Source organism: Aplysia californica, unplaced genomic scaffold (assembly GCF_000002075.1).
Source record: "Aplysia californica isolate F4 #8 unplaced genomic scaffold, AplCal3.0 scaffold00002, whole genome shotgun sequence".
NCBI classification, from domain to species: Eukaryota; Metazoa; Mollusca; class Gastropoda; order Aplysiida; family Aplysiidae; genus Aplysia; species Aplysia californica.
The window spans coordinates 867,369-891,214 of record NW_004797272.1 but is presented as its reverse complement, the minus strand read 5'-3'; the positions used below and the strand labels follow the sequence as shown (position 1 = coordinate 891,214).

The 23,846-nt window shown below is 37.2% G+C and overlaps 2 protein-coding genes across 7 annotated transcripts in view; both read left to right on the top strand.

Annotated features, from left to right (window-relative positions):
- LOC101851776 (probable ATP-dependent RNA helicase DDX23) overlaps positions 1–3,867 on the top strand; it is a 34,957-nt gene extending 31,090 nt beyond the window's left edge. For all 6 annotated transcript variants that reach the window (XM_035972627.1, XM_005088976.3, XM_013088031.2 and 3 more), the window contains 3 exons: positions 209–317; positions 1,574–1,748; positions 2,386–3,867. In XM_035972627.1, the coding sequence (XP_035828520.1) occupies positions 209–317; positions 1,574–1,748; positions 2,386–2,612 (511 nt within the window). In that variant the 3' untranslated portion in view covers positions 2,613–3,867. The remainder of the gene's footprint in view (positions 1–208; positions 318–1,573; positions 1,749–2,385) is intronic.
- Positions 3,868–7,377: 3,510 nt separating this feature from the next.
- On the top strand, positions 7,378–19,893 carry LOC101851540 (Bardet-Biedl syndrome 5 protein homolog). Its single transcript, XM_005088975.3, has 12 exons — positions 7,378–7,476; positions 9,125–9,207; positions 9,620–9,685; positions 11,134–11,183; positions 11,644–11,724; positions 12,264–12,310; positions 13,356–13,491; positions 14,275–14,370; positions 14,864–14,926; positions 15,862–15,996; positions 16,765–16,848; positions 18,353–19,893. The coding sequence occupies exons 1-12, from the start codon at positions 7,421–7,423 to the stop codon at positions 18,479–18,481; spliced, it is 1,026 nt and encodes a 341-aa protein (XP_005089032.1). The 5' UTR covers positions 7,378–7,420; the 3' UTR covers positions 18,482–19,893.
- The last annotated feature ends 3,953 nt before the right edge of the window (positions 19,894–23,846 follow it).

Genomic DNA, 23,846 nt, shown 5'->3' with positions numbered 1-23,846 from the left:
CTCTGTTTGTATAAGATATCCCTCAAACTACGGATCCTTTCAACTACTGAGGCCGGTCCTGACGAATTTGAGCTATGCGTGTTATACTGTATATCCAAAATATTGTGCAAGAATATCAATTGGATTATCGAGTACTGTTTTTGGACAGCTGTTCTGCTCTGAGTGTGTATGAATTCTTATATGCTCTTTTCAATCTGTTTGTTTGCAGGAAAAAGCTTGTTGGCATTCTCAACCAAGGAATCGAACCTCCCATCATCATTTTCGTCAATCAGAAAAAAGGAGCAGATGTTTTGGCAAAATCACTGGAGAAAATGGGGGTAAACATTTTTTTTTGGATTCATTTGATTATGTTTCTTAACCTCATTTATATTGTGGTCTACAATTTATTCGTTAATGATGCTAGTAGTCTTTCCCTGCTTTTGTGAATTGGCACGTTGTCAGTTATGGGAATTTCTATTGTCTTATTCTTTTTTTCAGTATTTCTTGCACTGAATCTCTTACTACTTTTCCATGGTGCAGTTTAATTTACCTAGCATCTGCGTTTGTTGCCATTTTTTTGTCCAAAAGTTGACGAAAGTTGCCACAAAAATGGCAAAAGTTGCCAAAAAAGTTGCCATTAATTTTCAAGCTTTCAACTAGCTGTGACGACGTAATATATTTATAGAGGTAACTTAATCTTAAGCACCAAAATTTCTTGTGCTCTGTTTTAAGCATCCAGAATATTATTTGTAGACACATAGAGTGTAAAAACGTGAAAAATAAAGGTTTCACTACAGAATGAAATCAAAATTAGAACAGCACACAAACAACAGCAAAAAGTAACAAATAAGGGCATGTGTCCACCTATCCGAAGATTGGCCGTTTTTACCCTAAATGTGTTTAATTCAAGAAAAAGTACAGGATATTACATTTAAATTATGGAATCACTCACTTAAGGGGCATGCCAGTGTCAGTATTCGGTTTTGGTGGAGACACGCTCTAACATAACACATTTATATATTTTTTAAAATGTAGGAGCATCAAATTAAATGACATTACGCTATATAAACACACACACCAATAGATAAGAAAAATTAACACTCCAACAAAGAGGGGAAAATAAAAGACAAACAGCAATATCATAAATAGTATGTAATGTACTTATTATTATTCTTCGCGTGAAAATAACTATACATGGATACCTTAAAATTATCAAAATACTCGTCTATATTATGAAAAATTCAAAAATCGCGGCCGCGACAAATGCAGATGCTAGATTTACTATAATTCCAGAAATATAAACACTCCTGGGGTGCTGTGTCTTATAAGCTAAACTTTGTCCTTTTTATGCAAAGCATGACTTTTCCTTTTGTTTACAAATCTGGTGTTTCTAAAGTGTTGTTTGATGGTTACCATGGCAATATTACGAATATTTCTAATCTGTTTCTGAATATGTGTCAGTTATTTTGCAGAATCATTATCTACAAGTCAACAAAAGCAACAGTTGCTTCCTGATATCCTTTTAGTTTTCCGTTATATTTCTACAATTTCACTTTTTTTTACTCTTGTCATGTTGCTCTTTTTTTCTCTGCAGCACAATGCCTGCACACTCCACGGTGGCAAAGGTCAAGAGCAGAGAGAATTTGCCCTGGCAAGTCTCAAAGGCGGGTCCAAAGAAATCCTGGTGGCCACTGACGTCGCAGGTCGTGGTATCGACATCAAAGATGTGTCCATGGTTATCAACTATGACATGGCCCGCAACATTGAAGGTCAGCCCCCTGAACTTCAAATTTTCCTCTGTTTTCGTCTATTTCTCTTGTTTTGATTTCATGGCAGTTTGGGAGAAATAAGAAGCTAGACGTGCATACTTTTGTGTTATATTTGAGGTCTTAAAGGCTGAGCACAGCTCAACATAAAATAGGACTCTGAGGTGAGGGTTACAAACTGAAGTAAGATGGAAAAGTGATATTGACACATTTTATTCTATTTCGGCAGATTCAGATTCCTGGGAAAAGTTTTAAAGTACTATGATAGAACTGTGTTGATTAGTTTTGGAATGTATTGTGACTTTTAGTGCTGTATAACTTGTTTAAAATAATTTGAATACTTAGATACTCTGCCAGGCCAGTATAAGAAAATGTGATATGAAATTTAATGGAAATTTTGGGTCATGGGGGATCTGAGGCTATGTTTTTTTCGTCACAGGAAAGTACTGGCTATTTTCGTTTTTGTATATAAATTGAAGGTTTGTGTGTACATGGCTGGGTTTTTTTTAGTTATAGGTTCTTACTTTCTCATTTCATAGTTTTAATCTTTTTCTTTGTCAATTATATAGATGTTTAGTACTTTAAAAAAATGAAATGCTCCGCATTGACAAATTTACATTGTTTCCTTCCTTTTTCGCAGACTACACCCATCGTATTGGTCGTACGGGCCGTGCGGGTAAGGAAGGTGTGGCCATCACATTTATCACCAAGGAGGACAGTTCCACGTTCTATGACCTCAAGCAAGTGCTGCTCCAGAGTTCAGTGTCCTCCTGTCCCCCCGAGCTGTCCAGTCATCCTGACGCACAGCACAAGCCAGGGGCTGTCGTACAGAAGAAACGCAAGGACGAGAAAGTGTTTATTACTTAAGAGTAGGTTTGAGGAGGGTCAAAAACTGTTGTCTAAGATGTTGTGCACTTTTTTTAACGTTAGAATTGAAGAATATCACACCCCGCCCCGCCCCTCCAAGACCCCCTCCCACAATGTCTTTGGGAACATCGACTATCAGAACCAGTTGTTTACTGTTACTGTGAGACTTACCATGGCTCTTTTGGTGACTACAGAACTGCATGCATGTTCGAGGGGGGGGGGGGGGGGGCTACTTTACTTTTATCCGTTTCGTCTGCAATCTGAAAAGAGTTAAAGAAAGTTTCATATTTTCATTAGTTGTGGGTGCACTGCAATGAATATATTATATAGTGTTCTTAAATTTCTGGGGGGGGGGGGGGTTAAAACAAACAGTTGAAAGCTCCCTACTTTTTAAATGCAGTATCAACATTTCTTTGTCCTATTGATGGTAGGTTCTCAAACATTTGATAGTCGCTGTTTTTCATTGTGATAGGGTCCATGTGTGTATTTGGCAGTTTTTTGTGCAATTGTAGGGTTTGAGTGAAGAATAAGATGTATTGATTTCACTTCCAGTTTTATTACTGGAAAGCAAAAAAAAAGGTGATATGAAAAACATACCTGTGTCCCCTTTTTTAAAATCTCCAAACGTAATAAATATCGGGGGCTTTTAAGTTACTTTTGGGCTTTTTTAAAGGAAATATTGAAGTGGTATTCCAAGTTGTTTAATATAGATGAGTATGTGTTAACTTGTTGTATGTGTGTGTGTATTGTGAGATAGCAAAGAGGTATGAATTTGTAGAATTTGAATTAGGCTACACGTTCATTTATACCTTCTGATTGTGCTCACAGGGAGAGATTTGTTGTCATGAGTCTGGTGTTTGTTTGTTATGGTGTCATTTATTTCTCTTTATACCCCGGTACTTCTCAAGATAAAGCAGGTTTAGTCTGGTTTAGAGTCGGTTTGTTTCTAACCTCACATGAAGCGCATTATGGATATTTTTCTATCTTTCTCTCTTGGTAATCTTGGAGGTAAAAGGAGTTGAGAGATGATTTAACACAGGATTTATGTTCTGCATCGAAACTTGTTTGAGTTGACGAAGAACAATTTTTTATCTTTCACCGTCATGGTACTTTGGTGTATGCTGATCTGGATAGTGGTATGGATTTACATGTGCTTGTTGTCAGTTGAAATATGTGACAAACGGAACTGAACTGATATAAAATGATAATAAAAAAGACTGGGTACTCTTACTCATAAGTGAAGAAAACAACAAAATAATTTTGTTGAGTGACTTTTCTTTTGTACTTTGTATTTGTGGCATGTTTCTGTACATCATAGCCCCCCCCCCCCCCCCCTTCCTTTTGCCTCCTCCTCTTTGCTCCTGACTCTTTCTGCAGCCTTTCAACTATTACTCCTTGGCTCCTTCTTACTGCTGTCTTTCAACTACACCCCTGATCTTATAATAGGGAACATCTAACACCTAGCCTTCTTGAATAAAGGTGAAAAATCTCAGAGGTCCCGTTTGCAAGTTGCACACGTTAAAAATCCCTTGGTGGTCTTAAAATCAATAAGAGTAGGCTTTGGCCAACACCTGGGCAAAATTCAAAATTCCAACCAAACTTAAAATGTTTAATGTGTCACAAACGCTCATAAGACTTTATGCAGTTATGGATGCCGTAAAACACTTACCTAAAAAAAACCCAAAAGCATCATTGAATAGAATTACCGCCCATTCTTCACAAGCTGACAGTGAGATGTCTGAGCCAGAGGACTTTTAAACCCTATTCGTACGTCGTGTTTTGCTATCGTATCCATACGATATGGGGAACTCTGTGTCTGTACCCCACTTTCCAAAGAGGAAATTTACTCGTTAGTCCGATCTGTATGCTTTGCATAGCAGTCTGTCAAAATGATGTTTTGAGAAATACGGAAAGTTTCAAAGAGATCCTCGCCCTAGAAGTATTCTAAAATGTGAAGAATACAACCCCTGGGGTACAAAATGACCCCAGGCGTACGGATAGGGGTTAAACTCATGCTGTGGATCAAACAGAATTTATACAGATGTGGACTTATTTTCTCTATGATGACAGTTCTGTTATATGGACTTGTAGAAATAACGCATAAATATGTGGTCCTCGGGAAAGTAGGATTGAAGGCCTTCTCTGTTAAAGGAAAACATGGCCAAGGTTTTGTGTGAAAGTGCTATCTTCATGCCAGTTTAAAATTGGAAAAGGTTAATAAGTCGATCTTGTGGCTTTTGAAATTTTTACAAAATCTGGCGCTTGCAAATGAGAAAAAAGAAACTCAAACTCATACATGCAACTCAGCTTGAACTGTGACTGGTTGGAATAGCGTACACTTTGCCACACATGAGAATCAACTAACAGAATTCAAAAGAAGACAAAATAGAGACGAAGATCAATGTATTAGTCTCTTACTATGACATCTTGGACATATTATTTTTTATCGTTTCCAAAAAAGGGTCACAGGTATGCATGCCTTGCCCATCATAAATTTGGATGCACCAGGTGGCTGAAGCATGGTGTGACACGTATTGAGTACCGAGTTGTCCCATATCTTTCTTATTGTTAATCTTTCTGTGAGTGCTACCCGTACTGAGTTGTTCCATCTTATTGTTAATCTTTCTGTGAGTGCAACCCGTGCTGAGTTGTCCCATATCTTTCTTATTGTTAATCTTTCTGTGAGTGCTACACGTACTGAGTTGTCCCATATCTTTCTTATTGTTAATCTTTCTGTGAGTGCTACACGTAATGAGTTGTCCCATATCTTTCTTATTGTTAATCTTTCTGTGAGTGCTACACGTAATGAGTTGTCCCATATCTTTCTTATCGTTAATCTATAGAATCTGTTATCGTTACTGATTTCTACTTCTGTGTCATTCTTTAGTAACTGTTTTTGTGGCTGTCATTGTATCCTGGTGTTTTTCTTCATACATATTTAGTCTTGTTGCAACCAATGACTCATCTGTCTAATACATTATTACATTTGTAAAATTTGATCTTGTTGAGTACAGTTGAAAATGAGTTGGATTGTGGCATTGTTGTTGGACTACTGCACAGATGGCCCTGATCTGATCTTACCGAAGGAACGTTTTTAACTTAGGTTATATTATTTGGAGAGTTTACAGAACCCTCCACCCTCTTTGTTCGGTCCTTTCACTACAACATGGTCTCACACTCACACCCGTACTGGTGTATACTGTCTACTAAACAACTACAAGAACATGAAAAAAAACCTCCAGGAGAGACTGGAATGGCAAGTACAATCAGGAACAACTCTGGACTTAAACAAAGCCTCCTTCAAAGTGAATATATGGGAGCTCTCCTGGCCTAGAGGTTAAAGTGTTCGCCTCTCATTCAAAGATCTCGGGTTCGAATCCGGATAGCGAAGGAAAATGTTTTCCTTTTACCTCCTTTAGTGCTCTCTAACAATGTTCTATCGTCTGCTTTCATCTCCTATTTCTGCCTCCTGCCCCAACCTCATTTGCCCCCTCCTCTGGGCTCCTGACTCTTTCTGCAGCCTTTCTACTGCTACTCCTTGGCTCCTTCTTACTGCTGTCTTTCAGCCACACCCCTGATCTAAAGATAGGTAAGATCTACACCTAGCCTTCTTGGATAAGGGCGAAAAATCTCTGAGTTTCTGTGTGCAAGTTCCGCACATAAAAGATCCCTTGGTGGTCCAAAATCAATAAGAGTAGGCTTCGGACGCCATCAGCAAAATTAAAAATTTCTTACCAATTGAAAATGTTAATGAATAATGTGTCCCGCGCGCTCATAATAATGTGACTTTATGCAGTTACGAGCGCCACAAAACACTTACCAAAACATAAATAAATAAATAAATGAACATGAGAATAATTGGAAGTGTAAACAAATCGGCACAGCACATCGTGAGTATTGGCTCGGTCCCATCACGGATGGATGTTCAATTTGGAAGTCCTGCCTCTTAGACAACCTTGCAGTGTTGAAAGAGAAGTTGAACCTATGCGGCATGTGTACAAATAAATGAGATTGATGTAGTGTGGCTACTACTACTTAATTTATACTGGTTTCTCTCTTGTGCTGTGTCATAAACAGGAGTTACACGATACCACCCAAAACGCATAGGCGCCATTCCGATTCGTTTATTCTTGGGTAACTTGGGTATTAGTTACTGCCTATATGGCGTGGTGATAACAATGAAAGGGGGAACATGTAATGTAAGAGAGAGAGAGAGAGAGAGAGAGAGAGAGAGAGAGAGAGAGAGAGAGAGAGAGAGAGAGAGAGAGAGAGAGAGAGAGAGAGAGAAAGAGAGAGAGGGGGGGGGGGGGAGAAGAGGGGGAGGGCAATTTAAAATAGTGGTCGGGGTCATCTTCATTTGTAAATGTTTAAAAAAATTGTCAGCAGGATTTACAGCTAAAAATTAAAAAGAGAAGCAGGACATACGAAAACCAGGTCAAAACAGTGTTTTGACAGTTTTGAGTGTGTAAAAAAGCAAATAATAAACAAATAGCAACAAAAAACAAAACCCGTTTGTTATATTATGGCCATGGCTATCATAAAGGACAAAGAGTGCTCTGAATGTTTAAGTTAAAAGAAAGTTGACTACTCTTTGTCAATGAACAATATTGAACCCCCTTCGTTTTCGAGTTTGTCTGTCAGCGTCGAGTTTCCGAGTTGACCACTGGGCCCACTTAGGCTACTAGGCCTACTAAATCGATTTTCGGCTCTCGACTCTCGACTCGACCAGTCGAATAGTTTCTTTCCGTGGTCTTCAGAATACAAGATTTCTTATTCCGCATTCTCGTTGGTAACATATTGGCGTCAAAATGGCGGTGGAACCACTCTGGGAAGACCGAGATGTTCGGTTTGATGTTAGTTCAAGGTAAAAGCACTTGCAAAAATCTGTACTCTTATTAGTAGTTTGTAGCATTTGCGCTGCATTAATAATGTCATACGTTGCTCTTCCCACCCCTCCTTCCCGCAGAAAAGAATTTAAAGAATTTCTCGGTCAACAACGGTGTCGTAAATCGTACAAATATTTTTATCTTTAAAATTTTAAGTTCGAAGATCTAGAATCTAGATAGATCTAGATCTAGTCTTCAGTCTTGAGATTCACTTTCCAAGAAAACTAACATCAGGTCTAGATCTTGATAAAATAATCTACTTTCAGTGTCCTGTTCTTGCAACCAGCACTGCTGAGAAAGGGAGGATTGAACAACATTTGGTCCAGTTTGGAGCTTTTTCGGTTGTTCCCACCTCCCTTATTTGGATCTTGAATCTAGATCTAGGCTATATAATGTTTGGTGCACGGCGAGCGAAAGATATCAAACCTAACTGCAAAACATCAAATTATGGTAAAATTCTGGGAAGCATGCCCCCCCAATGTTTTTATTCCGGTCAGCCTGAAACCCCCTTGGGGCCACAACCGGCGAATAATGATTTGGGGGTGGGAACTACCGAAAAGTGCCGAACATTTTGCTGCGACTCTTAACAAGGTTCAATACATTCTAAACAGATTTTTATGACAGAACAGTAGCTGGGCCTCTCTCTATGCTTTGGGCCAGTCACAGTTCCCAATTTTTAAATTTTAAAATGGATAATTGTTTGACCGGAGGAGTTCTGCACTGGGCCGGCACTTACCGTGACAAGGTCCACTGAGCAAACTGTACCGAGTTAGGTTTAGGGTTAGGGTTTAGAGTTATTCCCTGCTCAAAACATCCCCTCTTTTGTGTTTGTTAGTAGGCAGGTCCTCTGCGGAACTCCTTGTGTATAGTATTGACTTTTTAAAAAGATCTAATATCTTTTAAAGTAAAAAATTACATTTTTTTGTTCTTAATTTCTTATCTTAGATTGCTCTCATATAGATCTATTGTCCGTGTCATGCACACACATATATATATGTATATATAAAGTTGATATAATAGTTGTTCCACAATTCTAAGGACAGAAAGTTATGATTCAAATAATTGTTCTCCTGTTTCCCACTGTCTTGTTACATTTCAAGTGCTCTTCTTTAAAGGCCTTGTCTTGCCAAAGTAGGCCTACTCTATCCAGCTCATCGATTACATATATTTAAATGTTAAAACCTGTAGGCCTATAGTGGTACTGGATTAGAGGCCTCTACATTCTCTCTTCCAAATCAAGATTCAGCATTTGTTTTGATTTTGATATGTACCCCCAAATAACTTCAGTTGGGTTTAAACTAGTACCTCTCTATGTGATGTGGGTGGAGGAGCAAGTAGGCCTTACTTATATTTCATTTTTACTTGAAGGCACCAAAGCAACACTGGACTATTATTATTATATTACACTTAAATTTGATCTTTTTAATTTTTTACCGTTCATTTCAATGGTCTTGAGAGCATACACTCAAAGAATGATATCATTTTCTCTGTACTGTAAGGGATAAAATCAGTGTACCACAAATTATAAGCTCTGGCACTCTCATGTCTAATTTTGAGAAAACTTTGTGATGCTTTTTTAGTGGACTAGTTGAAATTCAGAGTCTCAGGAGCCAATTTTGTTTTCAGTCAAATGAAAATGCGACCAGGAGAGAAGTTGATTGATCAGTTGGATGCTGTTGAGGACACAAAAGGAAACAATGGAGACAGAGGTGAGTAAATTGTTCCTGTAGAGCAAGTAATGAAAGAGATGCTATGTCTCTATGATACTGGTTTTTATCTTTTATTGTGAAGGCGGATAAAGAGTAAGGTATGAGTTCTGCATATTTCTCAATCTTCTTTTCATTCTGTGTTGAAAGTTAAAGTTAACAAGAATGCATGCAAAAGTTGGTGGTTGTTGGTAGCTGGAGTGTATTGAAGGGAAAAGCATAATTGTAAGAGGACCGCCTTTGTCATATATTCAGCTTTTATGTCTGTCAGAAATTAAATTTCATTTACCTTCTTTTATTTCAAAAGTCATTATCATTCAGATTTGTATTGGTTGCATTCCGATACTGTTTTAGCTAAGCAGCACTAAATTCCTACACAAAAATGAAGATTGTATAATATGACTTTCTATTTCAGGTCGTCTGATGGTCACAAATTTACGGATAATATGGCACTCCATTGAAATGCCAAGAGCCAATTTATGTAAGTAAGACAATGCTCACAATGAACATAAAAGTGTTAAAATGCGATTTGAATCTTACTGCAAATTTATTTAATATTTTGTATCAGAGTTGTATTTCATAATGTTGTTTGTAAAAAATTTGCTTACAAAAGATAATCATTTATAATGCTTTCCATTAGCATTTGGAGTCCTAAAGTTGAAATGACATAGAAGAAATAATGCTGAATAAGGATGTTTATAGGTTTTGCAATATTTCTGTTGTAGCCTGGCATTGTTTGAGTTATATTATGACCTGTCTCTAAATTGCAGTTGTAAATAATTATATGTAGGGCCTAGGTCTTTTTTTTTTAATGTAGGTGTTTTACGGCGCTCACAACTGCATAAGGTCATAGGAGGGCGCCGGACACATTAAACCTTTTCAGTAGGTTGAAAATTTTGAATTTTGCCTGGGTGGCAGCCGAAGCCTACTCTTATCGATTTTAGACCACCAAGGGATCTTTAATGTGTGCAACTTGCACACGGGACCTCTGAGCCTACCATAAGATCAGGGGTGTGGCTGAAAGACAGCAGTAAGAAGGAGCCAGGGAGTAGCAGTAGAAAAGCTGCAGAAAGAGTCAAGTTCCTAGAGGAGGGGGCAAAGGAGAGAGGGAGTGGGGGCAGAAAGTGGAGATGAAAGCAGATGATGTTAGAGAGCAGGAAATGAGGAGAAAGGAGACAATTTTAGAGAAGAAAATATTTTCATTCGCTACCGAGATTCAAACCCGAGACCTTCGAATGAGAAGCGAACACCTTAACCTCTAGGCCATGAGAGCCCTCATTTGTATGTCTACTCTATATTTGAGGCGCTAAAAGCCATAAATAATAAAGATCACTTCTATAGCACACCCCCCCCCCCCCCCCCCCAAGTGGCTCTAGGCGCTTCACAATAAAATAAGATTTGAATTAAACGTTTCATGCATACTGGCCCATTCGACATAGAACAATCCTTTCAAATACATGTACACCTGCAAAAAGACAATCATTGTGGCAACTTATCACACCTGTTGTCAAAACAAGAATCAAATTTGTTAGTGAAATAGGATTTTAATTTGTGTTTTTAGACCAGATTTAAATGTGGTCAATGTCTAAGTAGGTGCCTCTCTTCAGGCGCTGTGGGTGGGAATTCCTCCACTGAGCAGCTGTGGAAAAACTTCCTCCAATTTTTTAAAATTTACAAGGCACTGTCTTAGGTTGTGAAGTGTAAAAAAAATAAAATTGAAAATCAGAAAAAAATAGCTCAGTTACTATATGTTTACGATATTTGCAGTTTCTTGGCTTGAGAGGTAAAATTTGTCAGTCTCTTGTATAGCCTTCTAGATGTTTACATCGTTAATCTTTAATCCATTCATCTTCTTTCAGACATTTTTTTTAGAAGTTTGTTATATGTGCGTGCTACTATAGAGATGAATTCTTTTACACTTTTTTGCAGCCATTGGCTTCAACTGTGTCATAGGAATCTCAACTAGAACAGCACAGTCTGTGAGTGTATTCAGTCACTTTTATTTTGCTTCAATTGTACATCATTCTATCAGATTGTTACAGACTTTGTTTTCATCTAATTTTGTATATACTCTATGGTCCAGAGGAGAAAATTGGCGTGTGTATTCTGTCTATGAGAATTTTGAACAGAAAGGAATGGGAGTTTTAATTTTCAGTCTGGCTTTTGTCTTTTCTTTTGTTTTCCTTCTTTAGAAAATTTCTTGAGCTTTTGGACAGACACATAATGCATAATTTCATAAATGTGGAAAGTATTCTTGGTGTTTATGGTTTTGGTGTTCCTTTGTAATGTAACTTGAAAGCTCTGTGCTTATGTTTAGAAGCAGCTGCAATATCAGTGCAAAATCAGAAAGGTTTAGAAGGGCTCATATTCATTCGTAGGGCTGTATAGCAGATCAAGTTAATAGTAATTATCACATATCAATCAATGTACTATTTACAGAAACTCAGAGGCACAGTGGAAGCATTGTATATTCTTTGCAAATGTGGGTCAACTCGTTTTGAATTCATCTTCACAAATTTGGTGAGTCTTGTTACAGTATTTCTTTTGAGTTAGAATGTTTGAACACCTTAAAGATACTTGAATTAAATTTATTTTTTTTCATTTTCAGCCTTTTCTTCATGTATGTGGAAGGAGGGTGGTTGGCCTTGTTCTTTAATAAGTCACATCCTGTGACTAGCTCTGCTCCTTTAAGTTAAGCATTGCATCATTAGGTCTGCATTTTGGCTAGGTGTTGTCCTAGTGCTAGAACATAAATCCTTTTTCTAATGGTGCTTGTAGCCATGAGGTTTGTCAGCTCTTTGATCTTTTATTGTGTAGAAATTCATCTCTACAAATGTTATAATAATGTGTGTGCAAATTTATTTATATTTTTAGTCAAAATTGTCAATGCCTAACTGAAACCCTCTCTGTGTTCCTCATCATTGTGAATATTTTCTCTTCAACTGGCACTGTTCTTTTGTTGTAAATGTCTCTTAGAGTTCATGAGACTTCTAAGATGTACAGATGTCTCAGACTGCATCACTAATTTGGATATGCTTTTGTCTTCCCTCTGTGTCTAGGTCCCTGGGTCTCCAAGACTTTTCACATCAATCATTTCTGTGCATAGGTGAGCTATGTTTTGAACGAATGTTTAAATGAGGATTTTGTGCATAATTTGACTGATGACTTTCATCTTTACTTTTATATTATGGAGATTAAGGTTAAATCAACTTCTTTAGTTAAATCCAAGTGATGCTACAAATTTTTAACTTCTTTGTAGTGAAAATTGAGAGTGTCTGTCCTAACCGTGGCCTTACAAGTAACAACCCTTCAGCTCTGTGTGATGAAGTCATTTGTGAGGCATCATGGTGAATTCAGGCGCTTGTCAAAATAATGAAATCATAGAAAAAGGCATTTTTATGGCTGTTGGACAATTTTTTTAAAATTTTCTTTTTTTTGGCTCAACGCCGTTTATGTCCATTTAAAACACATTTATGTGTGGATTTTCTCTAAAAAACATTGATTAAAGACACAAAAATGTAAATTTTCCATTTCCAAGGACTTTCCAGCTTTGGAAATCACTAACCTTAGTGGCCATTTTTTCGCCAATTTTACTTCTGAAACCTGGCGACCCCGCCTTTTTCAATCACAAATATCTCAAATTCTTTCAAGATAAATGGACATTTTTTCATCGAAAGATAGGCAAATGAACTGGCTTTTAGATGATACTAATAAGTCTACGTGATAGAAAATTGAAAAGCGCCTGATTCCATCGTGTCGCGACACATTTGTACAATCGAAGAAAAACTGTTGAGCTTTCAGCCTTTTCTTCTTTTGTATATATGTATGAGGAGGTAGGATGGCCTATTTTGTCCTTTCACAACCTGATTCTAACTCCTCTACTTTAAGCATTGCATCATTAGGTCTGCATTTTGGTCGGGTGTTGTCCTGTTTCCAATTCATAAGTCCTTTTTCTAAAAGTGCATGTAGCTATGAAGTTTGATTTTCCTTGACAAGATGTTTGCATGTACTGTACATGCTTCGTGGAGGAGAACTGACTTCTATGAGGACCTGTAGTAGAACTGATAAGTGAAAATGTTCAGTACCTATGTGTGATCCTCTTTACTATCTGTATTTTCTCTCCAACCTTTCTTTTGATGTTATTTCTTCAGAGCTTACGAGACTTCCAAGATGTACAGGGATCTCAAGCTGCGTGGGGCGCTCATCAAAGACAAGCAAGTGAGGCTCCTGCCTCAAGAACAAATCTATGACAAAGTGAATGGAGTTTGGAACTTGTCCAGTGATCAAGTAAGTTTGAATGTATTGATAATTTTTTTTACTCTTTTCAGCTCATTTGGGGTTATTGAGGAACTGGACATTGGGATCAACATCTGTATCTTCTCTTGGAAAGGTTGTTGAGCATTTTATTTAACAGTCTTGGTTTGCAAGTGGTTTCCAACTAGGGTCTCCATTATCATAATCCTTTGCCTTAGCAACTCAATTACAGGTGCAGCTTTGGGTCAGATGAATTCACATCAGGAAACTCGAGGTATTCCAAGTACGTGTTGTTCTGTATTTGGAAGGGTTAAAAAATTTGGACAACAGTTACGAAAACAATTTGTACATAAATACATTTTTGATATTTCATAATTACCACATATTACAGCACAGTGACGTTCTTCTTTTACTGAGGGTAAACTGGTCTTGCTCAGCGATGTGCTTCAGCAACCACTCACCTAAATACTGTATCCATAGACCTGAGCTACCTAATAGTTCTACCACTTGAGCCCTCTGTGGGAGAGATCTGAAAATTGGTTGTTGGCTTTGAATGAACATTACCAGCAAGTCCTCTACATATTGTTTTATTTACAAGATAATGAAAATATCAGTTACTAGTTATCCATTTTTCAAACTTTGAAATAACTTTGACATCCCTGTTTATCTCTCAATTAACTTGTAGTTTTTCTTCCTGACTTTCTAAGCATATCTTACCTGTCTGCTGCAATCTTTTAAAAGAATAATTTCTCTTTAGTCCCTCTTACTCAGCTAATGTTTCTGCTTTAACTTTAATAACTGAAATTTGGATCACAGGGCAACTTGGGCACATTCTACATCACCAATGTGAGGCTCATGTGGCATGCAAACATCAATGAATCTTTCAATGTCAGCATCCCCTATTTGCAAATGGTGAGTGGTTATTTTTACTTTGATGTAGTTAGTGCTTGTAGTTGTCTTTAAAAAAAATAGATTTGGGTTTATCCCCCTGTTGACACAATGTAGATCATATAGGAGGCAGGCTTCGACCCTGCTGTAAGTTCTCTGGACTGTGAGGGCTACAATGTCCCAGAAGTAAGACAGAAATACTCAATAAAATTCTTCTCATGTTTATGTGTGTGTTTGTGTGTATGTGTGTCTGTGAGTGAGTTTATGTGTGTGCGCACAGTTATGTGTTTGTGTCTGTAAGTATGTGTTTCTGATTGTGTAGGAGAAGAAAGAAGTATGCTTGTATGTATATATATGCATTTACCTATATGTAAGTTTTTGAATTAATTTATATAATTTGCCAGTGGGCGTTTTACTAAATTGCTTTCTAACTTGTATACTGAGGATAATAGACTGTAGTTCATCTATAAGCATTTTGTCCACTTAAATTAAATCTTGTTACTTTTTACTCCCTCAGAAAACTGTCAAAATCAGAGACTCAAAGTTTGGAATTGCTCTAGTTGTTGAAACTACACCAATGGTGAGTGCACACATTTCTTGACCTGTTCAAAAGATTCTTAGCTTTTTTAAAATTAGTCTTTAGTCAAGTTGGACAGAGTGTTTTTTCAGTTTTGAGCTGTCAGAGCTTTGTTGTGTGTGTGGTTTTTTGTTTTGTTTGGCAAACTGTAACATTCAGTCATCGTGTTAAATAATGAGTACATACTGAGTATCTTCAAGTTCTTATGTAGTAAATTTGGTTCCCTTGTCAATTCTGTAGTAAGAACTGAAGAAGGTCCCAGGACCAGCCATTAGAATGAAGTATGCCGCTTAACAAATTTGTCAAGCCTTCTATAAATTGAATCTTTTTGTTCTCATCATTCACTGAATAGAAGTTACCTCCCCCCTCCTTTTTTTTGAGGCGAATGAGTTAGTGTGTTGGTTAGAACTGAGACTTTTCCAGACTCTGTAATAGATGTAATTATCCTTTCTTGCATCAGGATCAGTCAAAATCCTTGCTGGTCAGTCAGCCACAGGATTGCCGGTCACTGAGCTATTACATATCTTGTGGACATATGTGTCATGTTGCGGTGGAATCAGGCGCACGTTAATTTTTTGACATTTGGAGTTATTAGTGTTTTTTTAAAGCTTGTTCAGTTGTCTGTCTCTCGCCGAAAAAAAATTCCCATCTATATTGAATAGAAGTAGATATATTTGCGATTGAAGGAAGTGGGATTGCCTGATTTCAGTGGTAAAATAAGAGGGAAAATGGCTACAAATGTTTGGTGACTTCTATGGGTTGAGAGTCCTTGTAAACTGAAAATCATTTTTGTGCTTTAAATTATTTAATGAATGTTTTTCTGTAAAATCCACACTGAAATGCTGGTATCTTTGATTTCATTATATTGACGAGGGCCTGATTTCACCATGATGTCTCACATGTAATATGTAAGTTTATCCATGGGCGTTTTTTTTCAGAGTGGTGGTTACGTCCTTGGATTCAGGATTGATCCTATGGAAAAACTTCAAGCGACTGCCAAAATGATTCAAAACTTGCATCGGGTGTACAGTGCATGCCCCATATTTGGTGTCGAGTTTGAGGTGGATGAAAAGGTACTGATAGAAAAAAAAATTGTAAAAGAAAGTATGAACATGTTATTTTGTTTATTTTTAAAAATACTACTTAACAAAACTTGCTCACCCCTCTGTTCATGATCTTGAAAACATTAGCAGTCGTAAAACTTCTTTTTGTACCTTTGCTTAAAAATGTTATGTCGTTCAACTATCATTTTTATTAACTTAGCCCCTCAAAATGAGTTGAACTGATGTATTATGAATGTAAATGGAAAAGTTTGAAAGAATTTACTTACAAGTAGCTTGCTTTGTCTAACTATGCCTAGTTCATGCCAAATTTATAGAGTGAAAATTGTGTGTTTTGTCCATTCCTGCATGCTTCATATTTGGCTGTGTTGAAAGTAATTATTTTTCGTAAATGTGTGTTTGTTTAGTTTCAGGGCTTTGCCTGTATCTTTACACTTGCTTATTTTTTGTTTTCGTCACTATCATCTTGTTTGATATACTCTTAGACAGTTACATCTGCTTGTGGTTGAAAGAGACTGGAAGGAGGTCTTATTTCTTTTCTGTTTTTTATTCTTTTCTTGCTTTGTTTTCTATATCGTAATACTGAATATCCTTTTGTGTTGATGGTCTATTCACAGCTAGTAATTAACTTCCCACAAAACCATCAACCACTGAAATACAGCATAGAATATTTTTATAGATATCCTCCGTCAATAATGAAATGGAAATTAAACAAAAACCACTCTGAAAGGAAGACCTAAATGAAAGTTCAAATTTTCTGCCTTTGCGTTCTTTCATCAGCCGCAGACATTGGAGGAGAACACGCGTGCACCAATCCAGGATGACGTGGAAGTGGAGTACGATTCACAGACTGATGCCTTTGCGGTTAGTTCATAGTGGTTTTTGTGTCATAGTCTGTCATATGACTTGTTGTTTAGCCTTGTCTGATATTTCATGAATTTGGCAGGTTTTTTTTCTTATTGTTTGGAATACATATCATCAATGCCTTTCACCCCTGGCAGGGTATAGGCCACATACAAGCTCCTTCCATTTATCTCTGTCCTGAGCCATCCTTCCTAGCTCGTTCCAAGTGAGCTTCATTTCTCTCATGTCCCTTTCCACGCATCTCCTCCATGTTTCCCGTGGCCTACCCCTGCCTCGTGCTCCTTGTGGGTTCCATTGCAGTGACGGTCTTGTGATGTTTCCGCTGGGCTTTCTTAAGGTGTGTCCCATCCATCGCCACTTTCTTAGTCCTATTTCTACTTCTATATCCTTTTGTCCTGTCCTTTCCCACAGTTCTTCATTTCTTATTCTATCCTGCCACTTAATTCTTAGAATACTCCTCATACATCTGTTGATGAAAGTCTGGACTTCATTCAGTACTGTTTTCGTTGTCTTCCAAGTTTCGCAGCCGTAGAGGAGCACAGACTTGACGTTGGAGTTAAAGAGTCGAATCTTGGTGAGCAGCGAGATGTTGCTTGCTTTTTGGAATACATATATTATGATATATTTGTCAGTAATTTCAAATGGTTGATAACTTGGTTCATTGTTATTGTTGTGTGAGTTAAAATAAGTAGTATCCTAAAAGTAACATTCCAAGTTTGTTATTTGAGAGACAGAATGCTTGGTCCTGTGATATGAATGAAGAAAAAGAAAGACAAGAGGAAAGATACAGAGACGGAACACACTAGTGAATTGTGCATGTATACATCTGAGTTTCGATGCTAGTGCGGGACTTCTCGCTTCTCAAAGGGTTGTAATTCTTGGTGTATAGTGCATTTATTTACCTTCCCCTCATGTGGAAAAATTAGGTGAATAAAAAAAGGCCAGATCAATATAATGGCGTCGGTGGCCTAGTGGTTAGGCTCTCGGGCTCGCAACCGTAAGGTTGTGGGTTCGAATCCCGTCAAGGGCCCGACGTTGTGTCCTTGGGAAAGGCACTTTACACGAATTTTCCTCACTTCACCCAGGTGGGAATGGGTACCCAGCTATAGACAGGGAAAGATCTTGTCAGTTTGTTAGTGTTTGAGCGCTTAATCAGCTGCTTGCACTGTATGCTCCCCGGGAAGCTGAGAATGTTTCGGAGTGTTCTACGGTCTGCTGGTGTAATAATATAGTGTAAAGCGCATAGAGCCTGCTGTTGAGCGGGGATATGGGCTATACAAATGCTATCTATTATTATTATTATAATGAATGGAAATTGGGAAGTCATTCTGTTTTGAGGAGTAATAAGTAATGATGAGATGGTGAAATGAAGTAGTCTGGTTAAAGTAACATGTCAGTTTGCTGTAAGGTTGTTGTTGCCTTTGTTCTAAACCATCACAATCTGTCAAACACTTACAAATCTTTATAACAATCTAAACAAAACCTGTTGGGTTTTTTTTTACAGGCATACTTTGCAGATGGTAACAAGGAGAAAGACAGAGAGCCCGTTTTTTCTGACGAACTTGGACTTGCAGTTGAAAAGTTGAAAGATGGTTTCACTATCTCAGGCCTGTGGGAGGTTATAGCATCATAAAGATGTGACATGACTCAAAGATATACATATATACGTCATCGCTGTCACAACAAAAATAAGTCATTATTAATTTTTTTTTTGCCCACCCTGTAAAGCAGGTCAAATGGATTTGAGAGTTTTTCTTCTGACACTGACAATAGTTGTCTATACTTTTGTACTGATAATGTGTGAATGAACAAATAAGAGGAAATTTGAGTTAATGAGGGAGAGTTTGATGTGTGTGTATTTTGCTACTTGAATGACAGTGCCTGAAGATTATAGGATGAAGTGAACAGTGAGAACTTGAGAGCATTTTTAGTGAATGTGGTTCTTGAATACTATAAGATAGTTTCTCTTGTTCTCACGGCAACGCTCCAGCACACAGAGCAATCATATAAGCTACTCAGACAGTAAAGCATTGTGGCTACGAAATTTTCCCACATCCACCCTATTCACTGGATATAGTACCCTCTGATTTTTTCCTTTTCCCAAATCTGAGAAAGTCCTCAAAGGACAACATTTTCACATTGATGAAGATGCTATAATTGTAGTGGAGGAATTGTTAAGTCCCGTCCGAGGTCATATTATGCTCAAGGACTTTTGAATGGAGGTCAAACGAAGATGACAAAAGTGTTTATTTCCAGGGTGTCTATTTAGAAAAGTGGCATTGTGAGAGTCGATCTTACTTCTTTCATAGTTCGGGTAAACACATAAGGACACTCGTATGCGCTATGTGGAGACTCAGTGAATAGATTTTACTTAATTAGCTTTTAACTGATAGTATTGCCCTCTTTGCCCTGGGCAGGACATAATAAAAAAATAAATATTTTTTATGCTGCAATATGATAGGATGATATAGAGAAATTAAAAATACAAAAATGTTTTAAAAAAATGATTGAATATCCTGATAGTCTGTTAAATTTCAAGTTGCTAAAGAGAAATCCATTTTGCTTTCTTTAGTTATATTGCTGAGTGCAGTCCTTTATTTATGGTTTAAATTTCACACAAAAATTCTCTCATCTCGTCTGTCTTAAGTTAATATGAATGACAGGGTTGTTCATAATGTATATTTTAAAAATAGTTATGAAGAGAGCTAGTTGCAATTCCTTGTGTCAAGTCTTTGACAGTGACAGTATAGTGCTGATTGCTCCACTAGAGTGATTTAGTTGTTTGATGAAAAAAAAAGTCACTGATAAGTTTTTTGTCTGCCTTAAGTCTGTTGACATTTAATGCAGTGATGTTCTGAGTGATGAAGTTGCAACAGTTTCTCAGCACTGCACGTATATTGTGCGTCATCTCATGAAAAACATATCATGTGATTGTGAACTATATTTCCACCTTTAGTAGGTATTTTTAGTAATGAATATTGTATATAAATTATGTGCTGTGATATGATATATGAAATGAATAAAGTTTCAACCTGGAGAATTGGATGTGGAATGATATTCATGTTTATTTGTTATCAAATTCCATTCATTTATCTCAAACAATAACAAATACAAATGTTACGCTCTCAAAGGGAATACATACTGTACACCTTTTTTTTCACATGCTCTTTTAAAAAAAAGTTTTACCTATTGAGTATTTCGTGAATGTTGTGAATTACAATTTGAGTCTCCCTGTGCCATGCGTTCCGTTGCACTGGTTTCCGTTTCAACATTTTGCGAATGTCTTGAATATTTGCGATTGCACCCAAACAAAAAAACCCTCGGTGTACAGTACTGTATCACAGGTGTATACAAGTATGAAATATATCTCAGGTCACTGATCTTGAGCCTGTATGTTGCCCGCAGAAAACCAGGTTAATGCAGTCAGTACATGAAAAAATAGCCCTGGAAAGGGAAATATGGGAAACGTTTGTTCGTGGCCTGCACCCTGATCTAGGGTGAGAAAGGCAATGATGATTGCATGAAATAACTTCAACTTTTCTTTGCACTTCGAATGCATAGACTTGCAGTATGACAAAAAAAACCCCAGGGATGAAATGAATACAAGCAACAGCTGCTCTCATGATTGGAGACGTTTTTATTTAACTTAAGAATGTGGTTACCAATATAAGGGATTCAAAATAACTAGCACATTGATTTTATTTATCAGACACTCACAAGTTTAAAGCTGTGGTATTAGAGATAAGTAGCTCTTGAAGAGGACAGGCCAAAACTTGTTTATGCAGAGCACGAATTAATTTCAATTGTTTGGTAGCCTAAAGAGTACACTGTACATGTAATTTATATAATATAAATTATATAATATAAATCCAGATTTTAATGAGTTTGAAACCTTGACAAAATAGTTTGACAATGTAATGCCCATAGAAGAACTAATACTAAACAAGATAGTTTTGCTTGTACTTACAGTCTTAAATACTTGTTATACTCTATTTTTCCTGTTCTTTTTGAACACATGTTTGGGTAATTAAAAAAAATATATCAAATGTGCTTGGAACAAACATGATTATTTTACAATAAAGAGATGATGAGAGATGATGTATATGAATACGAATTAATGATTACCTATGTTCTATTTTCATATTGAATTTAGAAATTCAAAAGATAATGAGACATTTTACTCTAATGAAAAAGACCTACTAAAATAGAAAAAGTGTGGTAATCACTTCCAAATAAGATTGTCTGAATGTCTTATTAACCATAATTGTTGCACTGCTCAAGAATGTTTGTTTGTTTTTTCTAATGGTTCAAGGAAAGAATGCATCTTCAGAGGCTTTTACAGTGGAATCCTGTTATAACGAGAGGGAGGGGACCGGAGCAAAATGTCCGTTATAGCAGGATTTTCGCTATAAGGGATCCAGTAATAAATTCAAGGGAAACTATAAAGTAGGCCTAATCTATGAGTTTGGTGTTCTGTTTATTTCCTTTTGCTATCTCCCCTGATGATGATTTTGTTTCAACATGACCTCTAGGTCTTACTTGATCAAAAATTGAATCAGGTTTCTTTCTCTAGTGCTAGATCTAGCGATGTGAACTTACAGCTCAGCGTTGGCGATCAGAAAGAAAGGGCTCTGGGCTAACTCGCCCACTGTGTTTCCCCCACCCCCCCAACCCCCGCCCTGTGGTGCCCTCTTCTGCTTGCGCACGTCATATATTCGCTCCATCCATCACAGCACTGTGACCTCTCCATCCCTGCATCGGAGAAGTGAGAGGCATGGTAGGCCTTTATAATCTAAACTAGGCCTATCATGCGATGCGTTCGTCTTGTTTGCGCATGCCACACCCTCCCCGCTCAGTCGCTCTAGCCTTCATTGTTGGCACACATGGGCTCTCCCATTCTTTGTTTCGCTAGATCACCAACAACTTTCTCAACTGGCGAGGTTTTACTTTATGTATAATTGGCCCATGCACTGTGCACAGCAGAAGCTATATTCCGCTATAAATGACTCGCGTGTATGTCTGATAGCGCTATAGCAGTATTTTATTTACAAAGGTAAAGAAGAGAAAAAAGCGGGGTTTTAGAATCGTGTCTTTATAACAGACTTCTCGTTTTTTCCGGACTCGTTATAAGTGGACTCCACTGTACTCAAATATTTTTGTGGTTGCATGTGAAAAATGGCCTTCAGTTATCTGTTGTGGGAGCCTACTTTTGAGGCAGAACCAAAAAGACATCTCTTTTTGTTGCTTTCACTGATCACAAAACACAACTCTGCTGTCCAGGTTAAAAAGTACCATTTACAGACGGCAGGGTACAGATTTTTAAAACAGTTTTGTTATCTTTTATGACTTGTCTCTAGCAAAAAAATCTTCAAAGGATATACCGTACCAACAGTCTGTCTTATATCTATAGCTGGACAGGGTAAATAGTTGGTCGTGGCTCAAGTGTAGAAGTCTGATCTTGCTCAACTCCAAATATTCAATTAGTATACAGTAATTGTAAGGCACTGGGTGATGAGGAATCAGTTATCTTAAAGTACAATTCAGAAGGAAGACAAAAAATAGAAAAATATGTATTTTGTTTATTATTATTAATATTAACCCCTTCACTGCCAGGCTTGTCCAAGAGTACAACCCAAAGCGTTGTCATGCTGACAGTGACAGTGAAGTAGGTTAAGGACTAGTTTTGTTCTCTGAGTACAGCCTTGCACACATGTCAAACTAACCCAACGTCCTCCTGTTTTTCTCTTATTCCTCCTTTGGGAAATGATGTAACATTAACTTTCTTTTAATGCTCTCAGAAAGTGACCTCAGGTCCAACCGATACAGGTAATTTTTAACCTTTTGAAGTTTTTAAACTTAAAAATATATTAAATTCAAACTAAGGAGTGGCCTGATTGGTGAATTTAAACTGACTTTGATAGGGGACATGATAATGAAAAGCACCGAGAGTGGTACTTTAGTTTATACTTAGTACATTTACTGGTACAGGTAAATCCCATATTATACAGATGTAGTGTACATGTATGAAAAGACTTTTTAATGTGGGATGCTGATAGTACTTTTTGGAGATTTTGCATGAGCATGGTATAGGCCAACATTATTCATATAATTTGGAAATACAAAACAACAACAACAGTAACAGCAAAAAACAACAAAATGAAATGAATCAATAAAAAAACAAATTCAACACAAATTTAGAATATTGCCAAACAGTGGATGGTTTTCCAAAGCCATATTACATAGTTGCACATTCACCCGCCTGTACATGTACATATATATGTAAATGTGTGGTGGCTACATTTTTGTTAACATTTTAAAGATGTTTATAACCGCATGTTGACATGCTTGAAAGCGTACTAAGTGCTAAAGTATGGTACGTGATTTTACGTGCTGACATTTTTGGCATGTCTATCTGCATTTAGGTTCACACAGCATAGTTGACAAAACACTTTTTCATTCACAGCAGTTTCCATTTAAAAATCTCGTTCTCCCGAAATTTGAATTCTAATTTATTCAAAAACTAAGTCTAGTCACACTTTCACTTTGTTTTTTTCCACACTAGTAGGATACCGGGGTACCTAGATCTAAATTCTAATCAGGCTTTTGATTGAGGAAATAAAAAAATTCCGTGTCAAAACGAAAAAGGGCTTTTTGTCAGCTTACGGTGTATCCTTTTACGCTGGGGCTGTCAGACACACCTGCGATAAACCTAAGGAATAACAGCATTATGGCTGATGGACACTATTGTGTGGTCTGCTCCTTTTTGTCTAATTCAGCTCTACCATTATCCAAATCTGCATCTGTTGAATCGGGGCCCAGAAAGCTGGCTGTGAGTGTGAGTAGATGACAGCCCATCTACTGCACAATAATCTCTTTAAGGACTAGCGGACACATAGTTATGATAATAAGGATAAAAATAATAATAATAATAATGGTAATGATAATAATAATGAGAACAATATGCTAATAATGATAATAATAATGGTAATAGTAATATA

Coding starts and splice junctions, on each gene's coding strand:
- LOC101851540 (XM_005088975.3), top strand. CDS start 7,421: ATGGCGGTGGAACCACTCTGGGAAGACCGAGATGTTCGGTTTGATGTT. Junction 7,477..9,124: donor CGGTTTGATGTTAGTTCAAG/GTAAAAGCACTT, acceptor TTTTGTTTTCAG/TCAAATGAAAATGCGACCAG. Junction 9,686..11,133: donor AATGCCAAGAGCCAATTTAT/GTAAGTAAGACA, acceptor ACTTTTTTGCAG/CCATTGGCTTCAACTGTGTC.